This window comes from Terrapene carolina, unplaced genomic scaffold, assembly GCF_002925995.2.
Source record: "Terrapene carolina triunguis isolate 2854851 unplaced genomic scaffold, T_m_triunguis-2.0 Scaffold454, whole genome shotgun sequence".
Taxonomy (NCBI): domain Eukaryota; kingdom Metazoa; phylum Chordata; order Testudines; family Emydidae; genus Terrapene; species Terrapene triunguis.
Window position 1 is genome coordinate 38300 of NW_020664805.1, and position 27851 is coordinate 66150.

A 27851-nucleotide genomic window follows, 5' to 3' on the forward strand; every position below is an offset into this window, starting at 1 on the left:
ATCTCAGGAACAGCCTCAGTGTGGCCGGTGGTATTCTGTAGTGTAGCACATAGTTGCTGCCTACCTTTAACAGTGTGTAGACACTGCAGGCCATGCTCCAAATCAATCTGAGTGACTAGGCTGCTTGTTGGGACCTATTTTCCGTGGGCTTCTTTGCATGCTGGGCCCGTGTAGGGCAGGCCTCCACAGTGAAGCTAGAGTGACTGCGGTTGGCATGGTTTTTGTCAGTTAGAACATAGCCCTTAGAGTCCTGATAAATTGTCAGTGCAGCCCTGCACTCCACCAGTTCCATTTCCCCCATGCACTCTTTCTTTCCTTCTCCCAGAAGTGCTTCTGTGCCTTCTGAAAAACACAACCGCTCTGAAAGTAAGAGGGGCCTAGGGAAGGGGGATAACTGTTTTAGACAAGTCTCCCAGGCTTGGGATGTGGTTACTAGGCAGATGGACTTCATTGTATTAGTAGGAGAGAAGATCAAACCATTATGTCACTTATCTGGTGAGTAACAAACAGCCTTTTCAGAAGGATCTCGTTGTATATTAGGTGGGGCTTTATCATATAGACAGAGCACAATTGACTTTGGTTTTATTTTTCTGACCAGGAAGAACCAGCTTGTCAGTTTTTCTTTGATTTGAGCAAACAGCATGGAAAGAAGCGGCCATCAGATGGAAAGGGGGGACAGCATTCCCAGCTCAAGCAGCCTAAGAAAATCCGTGAGTACTTAGTGAACTCCCTGGAAGCTACCCTAGAAAAATAAGAAAGCAAAATGTTCCTGAGTAGTAGTAGTAGTAGTTGTTCTTTGAGTAGTGTCCCTGTGGGTGCATGACTGTAGGTGTATCTGCGTCGTTGCGTCTCTAATCGCAGATTATAGATAGCAATGTCCACCCGGCCCCACATGTACTCTTCCTCCCTCGTGGTCTGTTTCAAGGCTATGTAGCGCTGTGAGAGCAAACCGTCCTCAGTTGCTTCTCGACCGCCTTTGGCCTTGAACGGAAAGTATAGCAGTTCTGTTGTCTACTTCATTGCGTCATACGTTAGCATAAACTATTGGATATATTACATGCTTCCTCCTCTTCTAGAATCACCATTCCAGTCACCGAGGACCCAGCTAAGGTTATATGGCCGACACCAGCCTCTGTTGCATCAACATCCAAAAGGGCCGATAAAAAGTATTACATTCCCCTCTTCACCCATCTTCAGCCAAACTGTGTCGTGGTGGATGCAGTCAATGCTCGGGAAAAGCAATATCACTCCAAATCCACCCCTTACATAGACACTGGAAGAGGCTAGATCTCCTTGGACAAAAGGCGCATACTTGTCTGTGACACTGCAGTTCAGGGCCTCACATGAGGCCCTAATGGCCACATATGTTTTCATGAACTATTGAAAACTGAGGACTTCTATTGACCACTTACTGGAAGCACAAAAAGAACAATTTCAGGCCATCATCACAGAGGGACAATTACTAGCAAGAACAGCGCTACAAACTGCAATGGATATGGCTGACACAGCAGCCTGCTCAGTCTTGATGGCGGTGGTAATGAGTCGGGCATCCTGGCCACACCTCTCATGGTTGCCCAGAGAGGTGCAGGCAGTGGTTGAAGATCTCCTATTCAAAGGGCCCAAACTATTCACTGACAAGACCGCCATGTCGTTCCACACCCTGAAAAACTTGAGAGCCATACTATGCTCCCTGGATATCTATACACCAAGGCAGAAGAAGAAATTTACATCACAACCACCTCACAGATCCTGATTACCCCAGGTCCCTCCATCACAGCGCTACTATGAACCACAGCGCAAGAGAACCCGGATCCAGAGGAGGAAGTAGTCAGCTTCCCTCGATCTCTCAACCCTCGTCTTCTAAACACCAATTTTGACTCCTTGGTTGAGGCCCCGAATGACCACTTCTTGCAATGCGATCAGCTGCCAGATACAGTGGTTCTATGCCCATTTGGTAGTTGCCTGACTCATTTCTTACGGAATTGGAAGAACATCACCTCCAAAAAGTGGGTTTTGGAGATTGTTTCAAAGGGCTACTCCATCCACTTCACGTGCCTCCTCCCCACCCATCCTCCCTCCCCATCCTCTTCAGGGACCCTTTTCACAAGACACTGTTGCCACAGGAAATAGATCACCTGCTCTGCCTGGGGCCAAAGAATCAGTCCCCACTCACCTCAGGGGCAACGTTTTTTTACTCCAGGTATTTCCTGATACCCAAGTCAAAGGGAGGTTGGAGGCCCATACTAGAGCTACAGGCACTAAACAGATATGTGAAGGCTCAGAAGTTCAAGATGGTCACTCTAGCAGCTATTATTCCATCTCTGGAGCAAGGAGATTTGGTTTCTGGCCCTTGACCTACAGGATGCCTACTTACATATTTCCATCCGACCATCTCACAGGAGATTTCTTCGATTCACCTGTGGGCAAAACCATTATCCAAAACAGGGTGCTCCTTTTCAGCCGCATCCAGGATGGTCTCCAAGGTCCTCGCCATTGTAGTGGTACACCTACTAACGTTGGGTATTGTCATCTACACATACCTGGATGACTTGCTTCTCTGGGGCTGAACTCGACTTGGTGTAGGTGAGAGCATTCCTCCTCTTGCATGGATTCAACACCCTGTTGAGCCTCATAGAGACAGTCCAGGCTGGCCCACAAACGGCCAGGAATTGCCTCCAGCTCTTGAGCACATGGTGGCATGCACATTCGTGACGCTAAATGCCTGGCTATTCATGAGATGTCTGCAGGTGTGGTTCAAATCTGTCTATTTCCCATACAGGGATGGGTTAGACAAGCCCCTGTTGATACTCTCCGGGGTCAAACCTCCACCAATGCTGACCCTAACAACAGACGCCTCCTTGATAGGCTGGGGAGCCCATCTGAACAACCACAAGGTCCAGGGCAAGCAGTCTCCCTCAGAAGCGGTCCTCCACCTCAATCTCTTGGAACTAATTGCTGTCAGAAATGTCTGTATACGCTTTCTCCCATTCATCAGGGATACTCACACAGAGGTCATGAAGGACAGTGTGACCTGCATGTTCTACATCAAATGGGTGCCAGATCACCCTCCCTTTTGTGCGGAAGCACTACAACTTTTTAATTGGTGCTCATCTCAGCTGCTTACCTGCCATGGATACAGAATGTGATAGCTGACCGCCCTAGTTGAAACTTCTCCCATGATCACAAATGGGAAATGAACCTCGCAATGCTTCACAATATATTCAACCTATAAGGGACCCTGACAATAGACCTTTTTGGCACTTACCGGAACAGGAAAAGTCCTTGCTATTGCTCCAGAGCTGGATTGAGAAGACAGTCCCTGGGGGACACCCTCGTCTTCTCATGGAGCGGGGACCTACTGTACACCTTTCCTCCATTTCCTCTGTTATCCAGGGTCTTGTTGAAGATAGATAGAGAGAGAGAGAGAGAAGATTATTCTGATTGCCCCCTCCCGGCCGAGACAAGTTAGGTTCCAGTATGTCCTCCGATTCCTCTTCTGCCCCTTCCTCATCTGCTCTCTTAGAACAACCCCAACGTGCAGATCCTCTGGCTTCAAGCTTGACTCCTTTTTTGGTTCCAACACCTACAGAGTGAATGCTCTGAACGGGTAAAAGAAGTGTTACCGCACAGTAGGAAATCAGCAACTCATCATACCCACCTTCAAAAGTGGAAACAATTCCAAGTTTGGTGTGATTCCAAGCAAGTGGACCAGTCATCTTCCTCCCTCCCATTGATTCTGGACTATATTCTCAAGACCTCAAATGGTCCGGGCTTTCTCTTAGCTCACTTAAAGTTCATCTAGTGACTATAACGGCCTTCCACCATCCGATGGACAGATACTCAGTGTTCGACCATGCAACAACATGCAGATTCATTAAAGGCATGGGAATCCTCTTCCTGCATGTTAGACCACCCAATCCAGCCTGAGACCTCAATCTAGTTCTAAGAACCCTGACCAGATCACCCTCTGAGCCTTTGGCTATTTGCTCTCTATTACACCTATCCATTAAGATGGCATTCCTGGTGGCCATTATTTCAACTCACAGGATAGGAGAGATAGCGGCATTCAAGGCACATCCGCCATTCACATTCTTCATTTGAGGACAAAGTCACCTTGAGGACACACCACAAGTTCTTTCCTAAGGTGACCTCGTCCTTCCATGTGAATCAGTTAATTCATCTCTCCTGTTTTTTCCCCAAAACCACATCATGACAATAGGGAGGCAATGCTACATATGCTGGATGTTAGGAGAGCCCTAGCATTCTACTTAGCCAGGACTAAGGACTTTAAAAAGTCTCCCAAGCTCTTCCTTTCATTTGCGGACAGATTCAAAGGCTCCACAATATCAACTCTAAAGACTCTTTAAATGGGTCTTCAGTTGCACTAATCACTGTTAGTGTGCTCAGAACCTGCTGCTCCTGTCAGGAATTCGCACTGTGACAAAGTCAGGCCAGATGGCTGCAAGAGGGTGCTGGAAGGCCAATATGTCAGCCCTAGAATGTTACAGGCCCTTTTTCCTACAAGCTGAGAAGAGGTTACCTCTGGTCAATTGGGGACACCTGAATCCATTTATGTGCTGCCTGAGACCTTTTAAAACCCTTCCTCTGGTGAGAGAAAGAGGGACGAGAAAGAGACAAGCTGCTCCCAGGCTAGTGACAGCAGGGAAATAAACTTTTCCACGGTGAGAGGCTGTACTTCTTCCCAGAAGGGAAACAGCCAAACCTGAGTGCCTGCTAGGGGAAGGACTGACACCCTGGGGCAAACAACAAGACAGCGAGGATGCAGGAAAAGGTATCCCCCTTTATTTTTGTGTTTGTGAGACTGTTTGCTTTTTGTTTGGTGGAGGATCACCCCTTAGGCCAGCCCTGAGCACTACCCTGAAAATACGGCAAAAGGAGCATTGCGGGGAAGACAAACACTGCCCACAGTGGGGCTGATTTACCCCAGGCCTGTCACCGCCAGAAGGGGAAGTGCTAAGTCTGGCGAGACAAAGGAGATGCCCTGCCATACGTGGTGTAAGAAGTGGGATTTGACTTCGTGGCAAACCAACCCGTGGCAAGGTAAATTACTGCTCCCCACAAAATGGACGACGTCGTGAGGGCACTGGTACAGGCCATGGCAGCACAACAGGAGGCTATCGGGATCCAGATGGCCACCCAACAGGAGTCAGTACGGCTACAGCAGGAAACGAATCAGCTGCTGATGAGCCAGGCACCCCGGATCAAGCCCCCCCTGCAGAAGGTCGTGAACCAGCAGAAAACCCTGACAGTTCTGACACATGGCCATGACGGGTCACAGTCCCTAAGGGCAAGTAGTTACCTACAGAAGATGACAGTGGAAGATGTTGTGGAGCCGTACCTTCTTACCTTTGAGAGAATGGCCCTACGTGAGGCCTAGCCCCAAGACCAGTGGGCCAGCATCCTTGCCCCTTTCCTGTGTGGGGAGGCCCCGAAGGCCCACTACGACATGGCAGCGGAAGTGGCTACAGATTACCCTCAGTTGAAGGCTGAGATCCTGGCGAGGTCTGGGGTGACGACCACCATAAGGGCCAGAGGTTCCACAAGTTGGAGGTACCAGGATGGCAAAGCACTGAGGTCCCAGCTGTTCGACCTGTTCCATCTAATGCGGAGATGGCTGCACCCCGAGATCCACAGCCCGGAGATTATGGAAGTCGTAGTGTTGGACAGGTTCATGAGAGGACTACCGTTTGACCTATGAGGATGGGTCAGCCAAAATAACCCCTTCTCCTATGACGGGTTCTTCCCCCTCGGAGAGAGACCAAAGAATGGCCAAAGAACTTTCTCGGACTACCGGGGAAGAGATGTGCCGGGTCAAGAGGATTTATTCTCTACAAGTGGGAAGCCCCGGAAAACTAGATGAGAGAGGAGGGCAGACAAAAGGTTGGGAACCAGAATCTTGGCCCAGAACCAAAAGGCTGCGCTCGTAGGGAAGAAATCTTGTACAGCTGGCAGGGGGGCGACTCAGTTGTTGAGCTGGAAGCTGGACCCAATTCCACGGAGACCAATCCTGGGAGGGAAACAGAAATAGGTCCCCTTGAATTTGGGCATATTGGAACCTCCTTTGAGAATTTTGGGCAGGATCAGGCCAATGATCCACTATATGATAATATTAGAAAAGAGGTAATTGAGGTGAATGGGGTCCCAATGGAGGGGAAAACCAAAGGCCCAGGCCACACTTCATGATAAAAAGGGACCTATTATATAGAGTAGTCCGAATGCAAGAGGAAGAAGTGGAGCAGCACTTGGTATCTCAAAGGCACCAGAGGGCAGTGTTGGACCTAGCTCATAGTCATTTGTTCAGAGGACATGTAGGGGTAGATAAGATCCTCGATCGAATCCTATGGAGGTTCTTTTGGCCAGGAGTTTATATGGAGGTCCGATGATATTGCGCCTTCTGTCCAGAATGCCAGTTACATGGCCCCCCACCACACTTAAGGGTCCCTTTAGTACCTCTCCCAATTATTGAAGTCCCATTCGAGGATTGCCATGGAGAAGTTAGCCCGTGGCCATCAGTGTGCACTCGTTGTTCTGGACTACGCCACCTGATACCAGAAGCCATACCCCTATGAAACACAATGACCAAGACGATAGCTAAGGAATTAATTCAAACTTTCTCTAGGGTGGGGATACCCAAAGAGATTTTGACTGATCAAGGAACCCCCTTTGTGTCAAAGTTGATGAGGGACTTGTGTGCGATGCTCCACATATGGGACTAAGAACGTCAGTCTACCATCCACAGACTGATGGCCTCGTCGAACGTCTTAATAGGACATTGAAGAACACGATACGGAAAGTGGTGAACCAGAATGGGAAAAATTGGGATATCTTACTACTTTACCTGATGTTTGCTATAAAGGAGGTTCCCCAGTCTTCAACCAGCTTTTCCCCTTTTGAGCTGTTACATGGTTGCCACCCCTGTGGCATACTGGACATTGCCCAGGAGGGCTGGAAAGAACAGCCTAACCAGGGAAGAAACATCATTGAGCATGTGATGCAGATGAGGGACAGAATAGCCCAAGTCACTCCCATAGTGCGGGAACATATGGACCCAAAAGACCTATTACAATCGCCGAGCGATGGCCCGGAAATTCCAGGTGGGAGATCGGTAGTGGTGCTGGTCCCCACAGCTAAGAGAAAACTCCTGGCCAGATGGCAGGGACCATATGAAGTAGTAGAAGCTGTTGGGGAGGTCAGCTATAAGGTTCAACAGCCTGATCGCCAGAAGAGATCTACCATATCAACCTATTGAAGCCCTGGCAAGACAGGGACGCTCATCTGGTCTCCCTAGAGACACCACCCCAAGAAAATAAACATCAGGGACAAGTGGGAATATCCTCTGAATTGACGCCTGAACAATGAGCAGAAGTTATGAATAAGGCCTGGTCCACACTAACCCCCCACTTCGAACTAAGGTACGCAAATTCAGCTATGTTAATAACGTAGCTGAATTCGAAGTACCTTAGTTCGAACTTACCGCGGGTCCAGACACGGCAGGCAGGCTCCCCCGTCGATGCCGCGTACTCCTCTCGCCGAGCTGGAGTACCGGCGTCGACGGCGAGCACTTCCGGGATCGATTTATCGCGTCTAGACAAGACGCGATAAATCGATCCCAGAAGATCGATTGCTTACGGCTGGACCAGGAAGTAAGTGTAGACCTGCCCTATAATTGAACGAAACCACCATGTGTTCTCGGAGAAGCCAGGCAGGACTACAGAAGTTCATCATCACAGATCCTGGAGTAAAGGTGAATATTAAGGCATACCAGATCCCAGAGGCAAAAAGATCAAGATAGAAGTTAGGAGAATGCTAGAGCTAGGAGTCATCGAGGACTCTCATAGTCAATGGTCCAGTCCAATCGTCCTGATACCTAAGCCAGACGGCAGCATGAGATTCTGCAATGACTTCTGAAAATAAAACGAGATGTCCCAGTTCGATGCTTACTGTATACCTCGGATAGACAAGCTAATTGAGTGATTGGGAAAAGCACAATTCCTGTCCACCATTGACCTGACCAAGTGTTATTGACACATCCCTCTGGCCAAGGAAGCCAAAGAGAAGACTGCTTTTTCTACACCAGAAGGATTGTACCAGTACACTGTCCTCCCTTTTGGGTTACGCAGGGCTCCTGCGACTTTCCAGCAGCTCATAGATAAGCTGTTATGTCCATGTGGCAAGTATGCAGCCGCTTACCTTGCTGATGTCATCATACATAGCCCAGACTGGGAGACACACCTAGAAAAGATGCAAGCAGTACTGGATACTGAGGAAGGCAGGTTTCATCTCCAAATGTTCAATAGGGCTATCAGAAACCAAATACCTCGGGTACATCATGGGGAGGGGCATTGTAAAGCCTGCCCCCAACTGAACAAGTTAGAGGTGATACAAAGTTGGCCCCGACAGATCTGGAAGAAACAGGTCAGAGCATTCCTGGGGATAGTTGGGATGATGTTTTAAAAAAAAAAAAAAAAGGTTTGAGGTGAACAGAGTTTGAGCGGGGGGAGGGATAGCTCAGTGGTTTGAGCATTGGCCTGCTAAACCCAGGGTTGTGAGTTCAATCCTTGAGGGGGCCACTTAGGGATCTGAGGCAAAATTAGTACTTGGTCCTGCTAGTGAAGGCAGGGGGCTGGACTTGATGACCTTTCAAGGTCCCTTCCAGTTCTAGGAGATAGGATAGGATAGAAGTTTCTGGTTATCAGGGAATAACGTACAGATTATCGAGGGTGCAAAGTTTGGTTTAAGATCGGGTGGCATAAGCAATACATAATCTGCAATATCCCCGATTAGGGTTAAAAGGTTGATGGGTCAAAATACAGGCACTGAGATATGAGGGTATGAAGTTCATAGAGTGGCTATGTTCGGGTGTGGAGTATAATGAGTGGATATGTTGATGAGGATGGACTGACCCTCATTTGGTGAGATTTAATGTTCAGGGAGTTTATGGTTCCAGTTCATATGATCCAGCGGAGAAGGTCTCTTGGTCCCTTTCTCGTAGTGGGAGAACGATGTCGCTCTGGCTCACGCCTCCTGGTACTGTCGGTGGCTGGTGATGTGCTCGATGTAGATGTCCCTGGACCATCGGATGATGTCTGAGACCATGAGGTGCCGCATGAGCCGTTACTACAGGCGATTCATTCCCCACTTTGCTACCAGAGCATACCCGTTGACAGATCTGATAAAGGCTTGGGGCCCAGAGATAGTGAAATGGACCAGCGCAACTGAAGTAGCTTTTGTCGATCTGAGGACCGGCCTCTGCAAGAACCCAGTACTAGTAGCCCCAGACTTTGAGAAGGAGTTTATACTACAAACCCATGCCTCTGACGCTGGGTTAGGAGCCGTACTTTCTCAAATGGTAGGAAAGGAAGAACACCCAGTCCTGTTTCTTAATAGGAAGCTCCTACCCAGAGAACAAAAGTATGCCATGGTAGAGAAGGAATGCCTTAAGGTATAGTGGGCCACGGAAATCCTCTGAAACTGCCTACTTGGACGGAGGTTTACCCTCATCACTGACCATGCCCCCCTGAAATGGATGCACTGGAACAAAGAAAGAAATGCAAGGGTAACGAGATGGTTCCTGTTGTTACAACCCTTCCATTCAGAGTGCAGCACAGGTCAGGGATCAAGCATGGCAACGCTGGGGCATGTCAATGGTGCACTGTTTTTCGACCCAAGTAGGTGTTGAGAGCGGGGAGAATATGTGACAAAGTCAGGCTGGACAGCTGCACGAGGGTGCTGGAAGGCCGAGATGTTAGCCGTAGAATGTTAAAGGCCCTTTTTCCTACAAGTTGAGAAGGGGTTACCTCAGGTCAATTGGGGACACCTGAATCCTTTTAAGGGCTGCCTGAGATGTTTTAAAACCCCTCCTCTGGTGAAAGAAAGGGGGAAGAGAGAGACAACCTGCTCCCAGGCTAGTGGCAGCAGGGAAATAAGCTTTTCCAGAGTGAGAGGCTGTGCTTCTTCCCAGAGGGGAAACAGCCAAACTTGAGTGTCTGCTAGGAAAGGACTGACACTCCGGGGCAAACAACAGGACAACCCAGCGAGGAGGCAGGGACAGGTATCCCCCTTTATTTTTGTGTTTGTGAGACTGTTTGTTTGCTTTTTGTTTGGTGGAGGATCACCCCTTGGGCCAATCCCAAAGGCTACCCTGAAAATATGACGAAAGGAGCTCAGAGAGGGGAGACAAACACTGCCCAGAGTGGGGCTGATTTACCTCAGGCCTATCACCACCAGAGGGGGAAGTGCTAAGTCTGGCGAGATGAAGGAGGTGTCTTGCCGTAGCATGCATTCTACAAGATACGTTTCCACCTCGGTTGTGTTTATTAAAGATGTCCCTGTGACATACTGTACCTCAAAGTACCACACTGTAACCCCCATATTCAGCATTCGTATGGTTGCGATATTTCATTCAAAACATGCTATGTAAGATCTCATAGGAAGGTTATGACCTGCTGAAAACCATTGTTCTGTCAAAATATGTATCTCATTAGTGTGTATAAAGTTATGAGATTTTGCTGTATGGCTGTCATTGAAATATGGTGTAAGTTTGGGAGTCGTCCATTGCTAGTTCTCCAGTGACAACGAGGGAGGTGACCAACACCCAGGCAGGTGTTAAACGACCATTAATCAGCAGCGGACTTGTAAACAAGGGATGTACAGTTCTGTAAGAGAGTTGCGCAAGCATCACACAATAGGAGGATTACTCAACTCTGTAACTCAGCAAGGCCCACCAGGGCACGTCTGGGCTAGTATTGTCCAGGCACCTGGACTGAGAGTATAAAATAAGGGATGGTGGCATCGTGCTTGTACCTTTCTCCTCCCCCACCTACTCTGCAAGCAACAAGAATGCTGGGAAGGCAAAGACCTAAACTGAGGAGACTGGTCCCAAGCTTAAAGGGAAAGCCTGTGTATTAAGGACTGTCACCTACCTGCAACCAGGGCCGGATTTCCAGTTAGGCACAGTAGGCACATACCTAAGGGCGCTGGCATTCTAGGACCGCTTAAAAGTTAAACGTGGGTTAAAAGTTTCATTTTTATGGAAAACACGATGGCCAGCTGTAGGCAGGGGGGGCGTGAAGATGCTATGCTTAGGAGCGCATAAGGTGTCAATATGGTCCTGCCTGCACTATGCAGTGGGGTGAGAAAAACTGCTTAATCCAAATATTGCTTAGGCTAGGTCTACACTACAGCGGGGTTCCGACCTAAGATACGCAACTTCAGCTACGTGAATACCGTAGCTGAAGTTGCGTATTTTAGGTCGGCTTACCTGGCGGTGAGGACGGGGGAAAGCCGACCGCTGCCGCCGACTCCGCTGCCGCCTCTTGCCGAGGTGGATTTCCGGAGTCGACGGCAGAGCGATCAGGGATCGATTTTACCGCGTCCTCACGAGACGCGGTAAGTCGATCCCCGATAGACCGATTGCTACCCGCCGGATCGGCGGGTAGTGAAGACATACCCAAAGTCTAATAAGGGTTAGGATTTAGACTGCATGCTTGCCTTTTGTTTTCTTTGGTACCTTTTGTGCCTACCACTTAAAATCACTTAAAATCTATCTTTCTGTAGCTGTTAACTTATTTTAATGTTTTATCCTTACCAGTGAGTTTGTCTAAAGTATTTGGGAAATCTGCTCATCTTACAAAGAATTATAGAATCATAAAATATCAGGGTTGGAAGGAACCTCAGGAGGTCATCTAGTCCAATCCCCTGCTCAAAGCAGGACCAATCTCCAACTAAATCATCCCAGCCAGGGCTTTGTCAAGCCGGGCCTTAAAAACCTCCAAGGAAGGAGACTCCACCACCTCCCTAGGTAACCCATTCCAGTGCTTCACCACCCTCCTAGTGAAAAAGTTTTTCTTAATATCCAACCTAACCTCCCCCACTGCAACTTGAGACCATTGCTCCTTGTTCTGTCAAGGTACATGTCCACTTTTCTTTGATGAAGTGGTGAACTAATTAAAAAACTTGCATTGCTCAAGAAAGGATTTGGAGTGGTGCAAGATGGTATATTCCTGGGGTGCAAGGCTGGGGCCTTGGGAGATTTGCTGGTGCCTTTCTCTGTGTGATTCATGAGTGGCTCAGGGAGCATTCGTGCAATTTAGCTGGGTGTGGGGCTCCACATGCCGTTGTGTTGAGCGATGACAGCACCTGGAGGGGTTTGCTGCTTGTCACTCGCAAAAACATTGTGAGAGACAGCCCTAGCTTGAGAGTTAAGGGGCACAGTGGTACCCCGATTCCAGGTTGTACCCCGGGGATCCCATCACAGTCCCCATCTCTGAAATCTCCAGGGCAGCAGCGTGGGCCTCTGCCCATACTTTCAGAGAACACTATGCGATTACCCAAGACTCAGACTCTGATACCATCTTCAGCTCCACTGCGTTATCAGTAATAGGCTCCACTCGGAAGCCCCAACTGTCCATAGGGCATGCTGCTGTGGAGTCACCTACAGTGGAGCAGCCATAGGGACACTACAGTAACTCCTCGCTTAACGTTGTAGTTATGTTCCTGAAAAATGCTACTTTAAGCAAAATGATGTTAGGGGAAATTGGATTCACTTAAGAATTAATGTAAATAGGGAGGGTTAGGTTCCAGGGAAATTTTTTTCGCCGGACAAAAGGCTACACAGGCACGGACACAGACACAGTATACGTTTTAAACAAACTATTTCCAAAGTGCCGGGAGAGTGTGTGTGTCTGTGTGTGTGAGAGAGATAGACGCCGTGTGTGTGTGTGAGAGAGAGAGACTCACACTGTGTGGGTGTGTGACACACACCTTGCCCTTTTAAGTAGGCTGACTCCACTCTAAGTACACTGCCTTTTTAAGTACTGTAGATCAGCAAGTTGAGACAGCAGCTGCTGCCAGCAAGCTCCCTCCATCCTGAGCCCTGTCGTGTCCCTCCCTGCTCTGTGGAGATGGAGTACAAGAGCGGGGGTGGAGGGGGAAGGGAACCCCTCTCTCCCCCTCCCCCCAACCCCTGCACAGCAGGCAGGAGGCTCCTGGGAGCAGCTTCAAGGCAGAGGGCAGGAGCAGCACACAGCAGTGGGGGGAGGGACACCTGAACTGCCGATTGGTAGCCTGCTGGGCGGCTGCAGCACAGGGAAGTTAGGGGAGCTGATGGGAAGCTGCCGGCCCACCCTGGTTCCAAGCTCCCACCAGCTAGCTCCAAAAGGCTGCTCTTTCTGCAAGCAGTGGACAAAGCAGGTGGCTGCCAAACAACGTTATTAGGGAGCATTGCGCAACTTTAAACAAGCATGTTCTCTAATTGATCAGTGACATAACAAAGCAACGTTAACCGGGCCGACGTTCAGTGAGGAGTTACTGTACTTGAAGAAGAAGAGGAAGTTACTCACCTTGTGCAGTAACGATGGTTCTTTGCGATGTGTCCCTATGATACTCCATAACCTGCCCTCTTCCCCTCTGCTTTGGAATTCCCGTCAAGGATCTCTGCCGTAGTGAAGATGAGCTATCATCAGCAGGAGAAAAAAAACCTTTGAAGTGATAATCAAGATGACCTATAGAAGGTGTGAGGATACTTAACATGGGGAAATAGATTCAATTAGGGTAATGACCCAATCATTCCCAGTCTCTGTTTAGACCTAAGTTAATCGTATCTAATTTGCATATTAATTCAAGTTCAGCAGTCTCTCTTTGGAGTCTGTTTTTGAAGGTTTTTTTTGTTGCAAAATTGCCACCTTCAGGTCTGTCACTGAGCGGTTAGAGAGGTTGAAGTGTTCGCCCACTGGTTTTTGAATGTGATGATTCCTGATGTCAGATTTGTGTCCATTTATTCTTTTGCGTAGAGACTGTCCAGTTTGGCCAGTGTATATGGCAGAGGGGCATTGCTGGGACATGATGGTGAGCCCCTGCACATCTACCAACGTGATGTATGCCATCATGTGCCAGCAATGCTGATGATAGCTCATCTCAGTTGATTGGCCTCTTACAATTGGTATGCGTACTTCCACCTTTTCATGGTCTCTGTATGTATAAATATCTTCTTTCAGTGTGTTCCATTCTATGCATCCGATGAAGTGGGCTGTAGCCCCCGAAAGCTTATGCTCAAATAAATTTGTTAGTCTCTAAGGTGCCACAAGTACTCCTGTTCTTTTTGCGGATACAGACTAACACGGCTGCTACTCTGATTCCGCTTTTTAGTTATGTTGTGGTAACATCTGAATGCCCCAGTCAAGAACGGAACCCCATTATGTTTTGCACTTCGCAAATACAAAGGAAGAAATGGTCCCTTGCTCCCAAGGAGGTTACAATCTAAATAAGACAATCAAAGGGTATAACATACTAAGCAATTGGTCAGCGTTGATGGGAAACCGTTAGTATCACTTAAAAATAAGTATGAAGGCTGGAGTGGTGTGAGGCTAAATGGCCTTACATATGGGCTCTGTAGGCTCACTAGTATTAACCTCCACTTCTTCGAGTTACTGCACACGGGGATCCCACTTGCTTATGTCTGTGTGCCCTAGCACAGGAGTTCTGAACATTTTCACCAACAGTGTCCCGCAGGGATTGCGGCTGTGCCTTGCATGCCCTCTCACCCCTCCCCTGCCCCTCCACACCCAAGGGTACAAAGGGTACAGTGACCCCAACTGCCACACAGTTCCTTCAAGCTGCCTTTAGGTAGTGAGTCAGAACAACATAGTGTCCCTTTGTACTATTCTTGCTATGTAGTTAGTAGTTTGTTATAGTTCGTTATTAGTTGTTACTGTTTTATTTAGTTTGTTAGCAGTAAGCCAGCAAATGAAAAGGGCGGGGGGTGGGAATCTTCTTATGGCCCAGATTAGGTCACAAGGTTTTAAGTCCTGCCCCCCCATGGGTGGGTTATTCATCTCACTGACACCCATGACAGATGCCTTTACTGTCCCTGGATAAATGTGCCATATGCAGGTCTTCCAAGAAGCATGCACAAAAGGACAGGCAATCCAGACTGAAGCTTTTCCTCATGGAAAAATCCAGGAAAGCGATGTTGGGCTCTGAACATAGACCAGCCACAGAAGCGTCTTCCTTTCTGAATCATCCCTCCAATTCTCCTCTCACCCGAGATATGACACCAAACACTTGAGCAAGTAAGCAGCCGAGGTGGGGGAAGGAGCAGGATTGGAATCCTTAGGACTGCACTGCAGCAAGGAGCCAGTGCAGAAGTCTTCCACCTCCACAAGAAGAACTGAAGGGAAGAGGAGTTGAAAGGGCATCTGTCTTTTCTCTCTTTGGCACTGGCTGCATCAGCACTGTTCCTCCTGGCATAGGAGCGCTCAGGATGGTTCTCTGCAGGGCTTCCTTTGTTGGCACCAGTAGCTTCAATCCAGTCCCACTCTGCACCAGTGGTTTCAGCTGCTCAGAGATCTTCAGTTTGGGAAGAGGCATCTGCAACATCCTCAATCCAGATGTCTTTTACAAATAATTTTGCAGTTCCAAGTAATTCTTTTGTGTCTTCAGCAGACCCTAGGTCACTCCAGAACCTGAGTCACCAATCCTGGAGGTTTCCCTGGTTCAAGTGCCAGAAAAGAAGCCATATAGATGGAGGGAAAACAATGAGAAGGATCTTCTTACTAGATTTGTGGACGCTTATTCTCATTATGCTCCTTGGTTTCCTCTGAATTGTCCGAATGTCCCTTTCCCATATGGACCACAACTTGGCCATATTGGCCCACGTGGCTCTGATATCCATAATTTCAGGGACAAGTTCTGCCACCATATGAGAGATCTGAACCCTCTCCAATTTATCAATATCTTCCTTGAATTGTGGGCCTCAGAACTGGACACAGGATTTCAGCAGTGGTCGCATCAGTGCCAAATAAAGAGGTAAAATAACTTCTCTGCTCCTTCTTGAGATTCCCCAGATTGTGCATCCCAAGAGTGCTTTTGGCCACATCATCACAGTGGGAGCTCATCTGATTATCCGCCATGATCCCCAAGTCATTTTCAGAGTCATTGCTTGAAAGGATAAAGTCCCCATCCTGTAAGGATGGCCTCCATTCTTTGTTCCTAGATGTATATCTTTACATTTAGCTGGATTAAAATGCACATTATTTCCTTGTGCCCCGTTTACCAAACAGTCTGGATCGCTCTGAATCAGTGACCTATCCTCTTCATTGTTTACCAATCCTCCAAATTTTGTGTCATCTTCAAAATTTATCAGTGATGATTTTATGTTTTCCTGCAGGTCACTGATAAAATGTTAAACTGTAGGGCCAAAAACCTATCCCTGCGGGACCTTGTTGAAAATCAAATGCACTCAATGACTATTCCCCATTTATGGTTACATTTTTGAGACCTTATCAGTTAGCCAGTTTTTAATCCATTTAATGTGTGCCATATTAATTTTATATCATTTTAGTTTTTTAACCAAAATGTTGTGCAGTGTCAAGTGAAACACCTTAGAGAAGTCAAAGTATATTACATCAACACTATTACCTTTAGCAACCAAATGTATAATGTCATAAAAAAAGATACCAAGTTAATTTGACAGGATCTATTTTCCATAAACCCATATTGATTTGCATTAATTACATTACCCTCCTTAAATCTTTATTAATTGAGCCCTGTATTGGCTGCTCCATTATCTTTCCCAGGATTCTTGTCAAACGGACAGGCCTATAATGACCCGGGTCATCCTATTACACTCTTTAAAAATTACATGTTGGTTTTCTTCCAGTCTTCTGGAAGTACCCCAGTGCATCCAAGACGTATTGAAAATCAACATTAACAGTCCAGCGAGCCCTTCGGTCAGCTCTTTTAAAACTCTTGGATGGAAGTGATCTGGACCTGCTGACTGAAAAAATGTGTGATTTTAGGAGCGTCTGTTTAACAGACTCCAGAAATACTAGTGGAATGCAGTGTTATGATCACATATAATGGGACCATATCACATGTGTTCTCTAAATACATAACAGAAATATTTACTGAACACTTCTGCTTTTCTGTATTATTATTGGTAACTCTGCCATTTCCAAATAGCAATGGACCAGTGCCATTGTCAGGAGGATTCTTTTTGTTCCTAATATATGTAAAAAAACCTCCTTACTGTCCTTAACTCTTCTGGCCACACATTTCTCCTTGTGTCCGTTGGCTTTCCTTTTTAATGTTCTACAATTGCTAACTTCTGATTTATATTCATGATTATAAATTTCCCTTTCTTCCATTTGTTACCTACTATTTTTTAATTTTTATAGCTGCCTTCACTTCTCCTTTAAACCAGGTATTTTTTTAACCAGTGCGGGTTTCCTCATTTGTGGAATTGTGGCTTTTGGAGCATCTAGGAAGGTGTTCTTAAATGATTCCAAATTATCATTCACATTTTTCTGATGAAATTCTTCCTCCCAACGTATCGGGCTCATAATTGTTTTTAACTTTGTGAAGTTGGCTCCATTAAAGCATCAAGTACACCTCTACCCCGATAGAACGCTGTCCTCGGGAGCCAAAAAATCTTACCGCGTTATAGGTGAAACTGCGTTATATCGAACTTGCTTTGATCCACCGGAATGTGCAACCCCGCCCCCCCGGAGCGCTGCTTTACCGTGTTATATTGGGTCGCGTTATATCGAGGTAGAGGTGTGTGTGTGTGAGAGATATATATTCCTGGTCTGGACTCTATTCTGCTTGCACTTTATAAATGATCAAGTCATCTTCACACAATGTGCAGTCAGACTCTGGCACTCCTTGCCATGGGATTTTATGAAGGCCAAAAGTATAACTGAATTTAAAAAAAAGAATTGTGTATGCTCCTCATCAATGGCTTTTAGCCAAAACAGTCGGGACACAACCCATGTTCTGAGTGACCTTAAACCTTCACCTGCCAGAAGCTGGGACCGGACAATAAGATGGATCATTTGAAATTGTCCTGTTTTGTTCATTCCATCTGAAGCATCTGGTTGTGACCACTGTTAGAAGACCAGATACTGCGCTAGACCATTGGTATGATCTAGTATGGCTGTTCTTATGTTCTTAAAGAGACGGGGCACCAGAAAACATCGCCCTGGCCTTCCACCCAGTTCTTACACCAAAAATAAGTACATTTACAGTAACATCCATATGCTAACCTTTGAGTGCTTAGCTGTGATCCTGTTATCACTGTGAAAAGAATGTTTATGGTAACAGGTTTTTTTTTTTCCCCCCTCCTAATAAAGATCAGCCAACTGGCCCCTGCTGGTTCTGTCTTTCCAGCCCTGAAGTTGAGAAACATTTGGTTGTTAGTATCGGCACACACGTGAGTACTTCTTGGCACATTCTTCTCACAGAAAAGTGCAGTGTTGTACTGATGCTTATGATTTAAAGCCACTTTCTTTTTAACACTTGACTTTAAACTGCAATTAAAAATATCCTAAACTATACAGAAAAGGGTTGTCTGGCAGCTACAGGTCACAGAAACCTCTGATTATCCTCTCACAAACCTAAAAGGAAACCTGACACTGTCCAGTTTCACCGCTGTTCAACATAAGAGGCCCCACAGCCCATTTTGACTATCAACCACAAACGATGTCCTGGGTGTGAGCATGTAATTCTGTGATTCCAACTTAAATCATGTACCTAAGTAGGTAAAAGATCTCCCAGCAGGACAGTTTATTCTATCTGCAGTTAGATCACTTTTCTTATCTTTGTTTATGCTCAGGGAACCACGGCAAGGCCAGATCTGCACTAGAAAGATTTGCCAGTATAGTAATGTCAGTCAGGGTGATTTTTCTTTAATGACATTTCTATACCTGCCAAAGCCCTAGTATAAATGCAGTTATATTGGCAAAAAAGTGCTTCTACCAGTATGGTTTATTCTGTGAGATAAACCAGTGTAGCTGTATGGACAACATCACGTCTTTTTTCTTTTTTGCTAGTATAAGGCATGACTGCATTAGGAGGGTTTGCCATTTTATTTGTGTCACAAATCCACAGAATCAGTGCTACACCCCAGCTTTAGAATAGTCTCTTGGCAGAATCCCTTCAGCGTGCCAGAGTCCCAAAGGGGTCTCGCTCTTCCTTCAGGGTAGGCTACGTGGCCTCACTGCCTCCTGAGACTGAACCTCTAGGTCTTCAGCACTCCTGCTTCACACCATGAGCTCTGCTTGCCAAGTCCAGCTGAGAGAGACTCTTGGTTAGAGACTTGTACACTCTTCAGGGATTCATGCACTTCCCACAGTATTTGCAGTGACGCTTAAGCAGCATTTTCAAAACAGTCGGCTGTATTAGTCTGCTGGAATATAGCACTGGAATTCTGTAGGTTAGCATAGAGCCATTAACATTAAAGCAGAGTCCGTGCCAGTCAACCCAGAGCAATTCACTAGACAAGCTGTAGGGAACTCCCATTTCCAGGCTCTGTGTCTCTGACTTCCTTCCTTAGTCAGTTCCCAGGTGCAAGAGCTCCAAGTTTTTGCCAGAGCCCATGTTTATTCCCCCACCTCATTCTCCTCCCTTTGGGTCATTGATTGCGAGATGTCAATCTCCTGGTGACTGGATTTCCATTGTCTTCTCAGATTTTCCGCTGATACGGGTTGGCCTTGGCCAATCTTTTTAATGACCCGTTCAGTCTGCTCAGACAGCTAGCCTACACACCCACACACTTATGTCTCTTAGTCTGCCCTGAGAGCAAACTTCATCCGTTTCCCACCCCCTCCTTCCCCCACCATGGATAGCTGAGCAAAGTATGAGGGAAACTGCATCACACAGAGGCCTCACAAAAATATTACAAAAAATTCCCCGTTTGTCACAAGCTACATTAACAAATCTTTTCTAGTGCAGACCTGGTCTAAGACTGTCCTGAGATGGAAACCTACTTCAGCAGTGGAACCTACTGGCTCTCAGCAAAATTCCAGCTCAAATCATGAGAATCAAACGCATTTCTTAATGATTAAACCTTCTTGTTTATAAGTCTTTGGTGATCTTTTTCTCTGGATAACTTTCTATCTAGTTGGAGACCATTATGTCTTGTGTAAGAATACCTGAGCCCTGATTCCGTGACCTCCTCTAGCTTAAACAGTGTTGATAGCGGGCTATTCCACTTTGCCTAAAGCTGCTGCTGCTGTGGAATAGAAACCAAAATTTGAGCTGATTATGAACTATTATAGGATCAAATTCATTCATTCTTTATTTTAAACCCAACCATAAATTCCCAAGTGGATTTTCTTTCAAGCTGCGTCATATCCAGAAATCCCATTTATTGCCACCCTGACTGAAGCCCATCTCAGCTGCCTCCTTGCAGGTGGCACTTTGCCCTGCCTCCAAATTAATTGTTTGCAGTGTCATACCCTTTTTTAAGTCATCTGATAATTGACATCCTGCTACAAAATCTCCTTGAAGTAGAGCCTGGGGTATTCTGTCGATTTTGTCTTTTGAATCTTGCAGCTGTGAGCTGGGTTAGCCATGGGGGAATAATCATGGCAAGGTCTGAGTTGGTTTGCTGTGAATGGTTGCTTATATATTTTCTGACCTCTTGTTCTGTTCTAGTGCTATCTTGCCCTTGCCAAGGGTGGCTTATCAAATGATCATGTCCTGATTTTACCTATTGGGCATTACCAGTCAGTGGTTGAACTTTCTTCAGAGGCGATGGAAGAAATAGACAAGTACAAATCTGCCCTGAAGAAGTTTTTCAGAAGCAAAGGAAAAAGATACGTGTTGTTTGAAAGAAATTACAGGAGTCAGCACCTACAGCTGCAGGTAGGGTTATAACACACCAGTGGAAGAACACAACCTAAGCGGCTTTGAAAGGGAACCGCTCACGTTTCAACCTAAGTACAGGCAAACTCCCTTCTCTGTTTTTCCTCCTTGGCATCCCAAATTGTAGATAATCTTGCAACCAGCAGATGGGAAGCAGGACAAAGGCAAAACCCCTGTGACCACTTAAATGGCCACTTGAACATGTTTAATTTTTCCTGTTACAGCAAGTGCAGAGAGCTGAGTTTACTGAAGGCCAGTGTCAATAGACTGGAACATTTATTATCTTCAACTGATAAAGACCAGAAGGGCTTCATGTAAGCCGGTAGGCTCTCCTCCTGCTTTGGTTTTAGCAGCTCTCGTTGGCATGTGCAGTGGGTTACTGTTCAAGGTACTGAGCTAGGCAGGAAAGCTTACAAGTGTGTGCTATAACATGTGCAAATCTTTGGCCGGTGTCTGAAAACAGTGATGCTCAGTGACCAGTTTCTGCTGCATGGATTATGGAAGGTGCATTGGGTGGTTTTCTACCTGGTGGATCTGGGACAGTTTCAGAGTGGCCTCAATCTACCACAAAGGGTATTGGAGGACAGTCATGAAAACGTTTCAAGAACTTTTAGTTTATGTCTTTTTCTTGTGTCCACCATCTCCAGGTGATTCCTGTACCACTCAACTGTTGTGCTACTGAAGACATTAAAGAGTCCTTTATTTTACAAGCACAAGAACAGGAGATTGAATTATTAGAAATCCCAGAGCACTCGGATATCAAGCAAGTATGAAACAAGACTTTCACCTCTCATTTACGTATCCGTTCTGGTTTGGCGTTTCATCCAGCAGTAGCCTCACATGACCTGATTAAGAGTCGGGAGTTGTGATACACGGTGGGCCTGAGTTTTGAGGCGCTGAGCACTTACCTGTCGAGGTGAAAACAGTGTGAGTTGCAGGTGCTCTGCATCTCCAGCATTAAACCCTGTATCAATAATTGCTGTAGGCTGACTGTCTGGGGTGGCCTTTAATCAGACATTGCCAATATGACCTCCTGTTCCTTTTATTTGAATAAAACCTTTGAGGTTCCCATAGGTCGGTGCAGTTTTCTCAGCAGTTTTTTGTATAATATAAAAAATAAAAAAAAAAAAAAAAAAACCCTTTACGTTTTGTAGATTAGTCATCTCTCTGTTATAGTGGCGGTAAATAAAGCCCAGAAGCCAGAAATGTCTGAAGTGAGGGGATATAAGAAATAAGTCTCCATCTGGCATGCCAGTCATGTGCACATGGCTGGCCGAATTCACTGCTGACAAGAGCAGGTGCAGCTCCATTTGCTTCAGTGGAATAGTGCCAGTTTATGCCAAGTGACTGGCTCTTGGTGCACCTGCCTGGGCAGAGTTTAGAGAGCACTTGCTCTTCTTGCTGGATCACTAGCAGCAGTCTAGCTTGCTGTGTCCTTTGGGCCCATTACTCCTTGAAAAACACATTTGCAGCCGAAGTAGGAACAAGCCAAAAATTAGGTCCCGATTTTTTCTTTTAACTCTGACACATTGAGGTTCACTTCAAGCAGAGCTGAGGCTTTCCTCAGAGAAAGCTTCTGTTAGGAAATGGGAACAAAACTACTTAACCCTGTAAAGCAGCTAGATGCCATGAATAAAACCAGGTCACTTTCCACAACGAGTATTACGAGCTCTTCATGCTCCAGAGGAGTTGACTGGCTAGCTTCTGGTCCATAAATAACACAGATGTGTTTGTATTACTATGTAAAGCAATGCAAAGGTTTCATAATACCCTCTCTGTGTTAGAAAGTAGAAGGCCTTGATTTTCAGCAGGCTGGGCTGTGGAAATTAATTATTATTTTAGTTTGGTTTCAACATATAAACATAAAGATGCTTTATGCTGGGCTGTAGGAGCCTTGACCAATTAAAACTACACTCGTCGGTGAGCCCTCGAGGTCGAGGATGATCTTTCACAGGTTTTATTTTTCATGGGTCCTTTGGTGACTGAAGCGTCTGATCCTTGAGCCACAGGCCCATTGGCAGACATTGCAGGCAGTGTTGGAAGACGGGGTTGGGCCGTGACTGCAGCGTGACCATTGTAAACTGAGACAGAACCAACATTAGCCAAACCAGCTGCCTTGCTGTGCACAAAACCAGTCATCAGCATGAGGTGAACGTCTCCTAATTTGGGTCCTGCAGAACCCCAAACACAACACGTGCTTTAAAAACCTCAGCATCCTCCAAATGCTTTTCACTGTGCACTAATGGTGAGCTTGTTGAGGGGGTTTCAGAGCAGAGGGAATGAATTTCTAAGTTGAGGCTCCCTGTCCTACCATCAGTATCTTCTCTGGTAAACCAGAGAGGCTGCACTCTGAGCACTTCCATTGATCTTGTGTCACGCAAGGGGAGAGGCATCACAAGCAACCAAGCTCCAGGCCATGTAGGGCTTCATAAGTCAGAATAGGTACTGAACCTCCACCCGCAAGCTAATGGGCCGAGCTAGTGCAGATCACAGAGTATTAGTGTTAGGAGCTACTGGCAAGATACCCGATTTATTTGTCAGCAGCTTTAGTTTCCAAATGGAATTAAGGCACTGTAGTCCCATGTTGCCCTAGTGTAATCTTAACGAGTGGGGTCCCGCGGGGATCAGTTCTGGGTCCGGTTCTGTTCAGTATCTTCATCAAAGTTTTAGATAATGGCACAGAGAGTGCACTTATAAAGTTTGCAGATGATACCAAGCTGGGAGGGGTTGCAAATGCTTTGGAAGATAGGATTATAATTCAAAATGATCTGGACAAACTGGAGAAATGGTCTGAAGTAAATAGGATGAAATTCAATAAGGACAAATGCAAAGTACTCCCCTTAGGAAGGAACAATCAGTTGCACACATACACAATGGGAAATGACTGCCTAGGAAGGAGTACTGTGGAAAGGGATCTGGGGGCTATAGTGGACCACAATCTAAATATGAGTCAACAGTATAATACTGTTGCAAAAACATCATTCTGGGATGTATTAGCAGGAGTGTTGTAAGCAAGACACGAGCTCTACTCCGCTCTACTCCGCACTGATTAGGTCTCAACTGGAGTATTGTGTCCAGTGCTGGCTGCCACATTTCAGGAAAGATGTGGAGAAATTGGAGAAAGTCCAGAGAAGAGCAACAAAAATGATTAAAGGTCTAGAAAACATGACCTATGAGGGAAGATTGAAAAAATTGGGTTTGTTTAGACTGGAGAAGAGAAGACTGAGAGGGGACATAACAGTTTTCAAGTACATAAAAGGTTGTTACAAGGAGGAGGGAGAAAAATTGTTTTTCTTAACCTCTGAGGATTGTACAAGAAGCAATGGGCTTAAATTGCAGCAAGGGCGGTTTAGGTTGGACATTAGGAAAAACTTCCTAACTGTCAGAGTGGTTAAGCACTGGAATAAATTGCCCAGGGAGGTTGTGGAATCTCCATCATTGGAGATTTTAAAGAAAAGGTTAGACAAACCCCTGTCAGGGATGGGCTAGATAATACTTAGTCCTGCCATGAGTGCAGGGGACTGGACTAGATGACCTCTTGAGGTCTCTTCCAGTGCTATGATTCTATGAATCTTGAAATGATGACAGAAGTCACCCAAATTGGGGTTTGACATACATGTATAGTATGCTAGCTGCCTGTCTCGCTGTGTGTGTGCAGAAAGTGGGGGTGTTCATGCAAAGTATTCATGTGATGTACTGCAAAACAGGCCCAATGAGTTGGTAACAGATTTCAGACATGCACAGTTTTCCCTTCAGTGTTTTATAAATTCTTCATCTTCATCCTCATCATCAAATGCGCATAGTGTACTGAGAACCATTGCTCCAGCCAGAGTGACAATGGATGATGGCATCGTACCACACATCATAGAGTGACGTTCCCAGATCCGGCTTAATCCTGCAAATCTATGAATCCCTAGGCAGCCCCGCAGGCAATGCCAGGTTGAGTCAAGGGTGACACCCTTTGCACATCAGTCTGAGAGCACAGTGAGCTGGGTGTTTTTGTCCTTCCTAGTGACATGGCTGAAGAGCACGCAGTGCCCCTTTTTGAATGTAGTGAGCAATTGGAGGTAGGCCAAATCACTGCAGGATTATGCCATTTCACACAAAGTCAAACTGTTTTATGCTCAGGATTTGGCAATGGCAGTGCACGTGGAATGCTTCTAGCCACTCCAAGTCTGCTTAAAGGAGGGTCCAGGTTTCTGACCCCTATAGCAGTGTAGGCAGTGCACAGATCTGATAGCTCCTGAACTTTGTCTTAGCGCAGAGACGTTTTTGCATCCATAGGCAAGACATGGACTTCATGCAGGAGACAGTGAGACCTATTCTTCCGAAGATGACCGGTTTGCTGCGACCATTTGAACTCATCAGCGCTCTCCAGAGTGCTCATCTCCACCTGCACCAGGGGTTCTGGTGACCCAACTTCAAGGTTCTGGACTTGGTGCGGGTGCATTGTGGAAACTTTGAAGGGCAGGGCTAAAAATCTTTGGCTTCTCCACAAAAAAGACAGTGTCATAGGCATACTCTTTATCGGTGAACACCTCTTGACCAACCTTGATTCTGACGTGTGGAGCCACAAAGTCCTTGTGTCCAGTTGATAGCTTGCCAGGATAGTGCTGTGGTGAGAATACAAACCTTGCTGCACACCTGAGGTTGTACAGAAATGTTGAAAGCTGTGAACATAGGTCCAAATTGGCCTAAGCAAACTCCATTTTGTCTTGTATTACTACCTTTGCTGCTGCTAGTCAGGTGTGTGGTATTCTAAGGAAAAAGAGCACATGCTACTATTGTAGTATATGTATTCCATCAATCTGGGCGCACACAAACTAGACTTGTGTCACAGATCAACAGAGATGTTTAAAGTTAAACCAAATATCACAGATTTTCAATCAAAAGCTTCACCTCACGCTGGCGAAGATATGCTGGTTCTCCCCCTCTCTGCCAGCTGGCAGTTGCGACAAAATCACTTATGTTACCAGCTGTTTCTAGGTTTTCCGTTTTTTTATGGGGAATTTATATCTGAACATTTTACACCATATGTATTTAAAAATCAGCTGCTCTCCTCACTTTCCGCGAATGATCAATAGTCACATTATTGTACTTTTCAGACTTGGCTCAGGGAATCCAGATTTTCCCACTGTGTGAAATGCTAATTAATGTTTCAGCATCACCTTTATTCCCCCTCTTCTAGATTGCACAGCCGGGGACACCTTATTTTTACGTTGAACTGGATACTGGAGAGAAGCTTTTTCACCGAATTAAGAAAAAATTTCCCTTGCAGTTTGGAAGGTTTGTTTTTCCTCCTATTTAACTTCACCATGTTTAGTATAATAAAATATACACTTGATCCAGCCCACCAAAGATGCTGTCCTACAGCAGCTGAGAGGGGAGCTGAGGCTACTTAGGCTAATGACCTAGAAAGGTGAGGAATTACTACCATCTTCAAATTAATTAATTAGTTTATTGAAATAACACTAAACTCCTTAAAAACTCATTTCATCTGTAGATCTCAGTCACTTACAAAAGAGGAATGAGTATTTAAAGATGGGGAAAGTGAGAGACAGAGACATGAAGTCATTTGTGTACGGCCATGCAGCAGCCTGGTGGCAGAATAAAGAATAGAATGTGCTTTAACCAGATGGCCCACCATTCCTTCTCTTCTCTGTTTGAGGAATGAGGTCTGGAGTTTCATACTGGTTTGTAAAGATCCCATGTGTCTCCAGTTAGCTATGTGCTACTAGCTCCATAGCTAGTGTGGCCAAATTCCTAGCCACCTTCAGATCATAAATCATAGTGCTTCGAATGAAGAGGTTAATGTAGTGATGCAAAATCATGTCTGTGTGACATCCCTTATAAAGTCATTCTCATAGACTCATAGACTTTAAGGTCAGAAGGGACCAATATGGTCATCTAGTCTGACCCCCCGCATGATGCAGGCCACAAAAGCTGACCCCCCCACTTTCCCTTAGCTCTGCTGTTGAAGTCTCCAGATCGTGATCTAAAGACTTCAAGTCGCAGAGAATCTTCCAGCTTGCGACCCCTGCCCTATGCTGCGGGGGAAGGCGAAAAACCTCCAGGGCCACTGCCAATCTACCCTGGAGGAAAATTCCTTCCCGACCCCAAATATGGCGATCAGCAGAACCCCGAGCATACAGGCAAGATTCTCTAGCCAGACCCTCATTTTACCAGCGATGGTACGTTATTGCCTAATTGATTAGAATCACGTAATCCCATCAAACCATTCCCTCCATAAACTTATCTAGCCTAATCTTGAAGCCAGAGAGGTCTTTCGCCCCCACCGTTTCCCTCGGAAGGCTGTTCCAAAATTTCACCCCTCTGACGGTTAGAAACCTTTGTCTAATTTCAAGCCTAAATTTCCCCACGGCCAGTTTATATCCATTCGTTCTCGTGTCCACATTAGCACTGAGCTGAAATAATTCCTCCCCCTCCCTGGTATTTATCCCTTTGATATATTTGAAGAGAGCAATCATATCCCCCCTCAGCCTTCTTTTGGTTAGGCTAAACAAACCAAGCTCCTCGAGTCTCCTTTCATAGGAAAGGTTTTCCATTCCTCGGATCATCCTAGTGGCCCTTCTCTGTACCCGTTCCAGTTTCAGTTCATCCCTTTTAAACATAGGAGACCAGAACTGCACACAGTACTCCAAGTGAGGTCTCACCAGCGCCTTGTATAACGGAAGCAGCACCTCCCTGTCCCTACTAGAAATACCTCGCCCTATGCATCCCAAGATCGCATTAGCTTTTTTCGCAGCCACATCGCATTGCCGACTCATAGTCATCCTGCGATCAACCAGGACTCCGAGGTCCTTCTCCTCCTCAGTCACTTCTAACCTATGCGTCCCTAGCTTATAACTGAAATTCTTATTAGTCATCCCTAAATGCATCACCTTACACTTCTCGCTATTAAATCTCATCCTATTACTAATACTCCAATTTACAAGGTCATCCAAGTCTCCCTGCAGAATATCCCGATCCTTCTCCGAGTTGGCAATGCCTCCCAACTTTGTGTCATCCGCAAACTTTATCAGCCCACTCCTACATTTGGTTCCGAGGTCAGTAACGAATAGATTAAATAAAATCGGACCCAGAACTGAACCTTGAGGAACCCCACTGGTGACCTCCCTCCAATCTGACAGTTCACCTTTCAGTACTACCCGCTGCAGTCTCCCCTT

The 27851-nt window shown here is 46.2% G+C and overlaps 1 protein-coding gene across 3 annotated transcripts in view; it reads left to right on the forward strand.

The window, feature by feature from the left end:
- The window catches only part of CWF19L1 (CWF19 like cell cycle control factor 1), a 69553-nt gene that overhangs the window by 37075 nt on the left and 4627 nt on the right, over positions 1–27851 (forward strand). For 2 of the 3 annotated variants that reach the window (XM_026658517.2, XM_026658518.2), the window contains exons 9-13: positions 599–710; positions 18150–18229; positions 20455–20664; positions 21312–21431; positions 25853–25950. In XM_026658517.2, the coding sequence (XP_026514302.1) occupies positions 599–710; positions 18150–18229; positions 20455–20664; positions 21312–21431; positions 25853–25950 (620 nt within the window). The remainder of the gene's footprint in view (positions 1–598; positions 711–18149; positions 18230–20454; positions 20665–21311; positions 21432–25852; positions 25951–27851) is intronic. The other variant, XM_026658520.2, reaches the window with a different exon arrangement.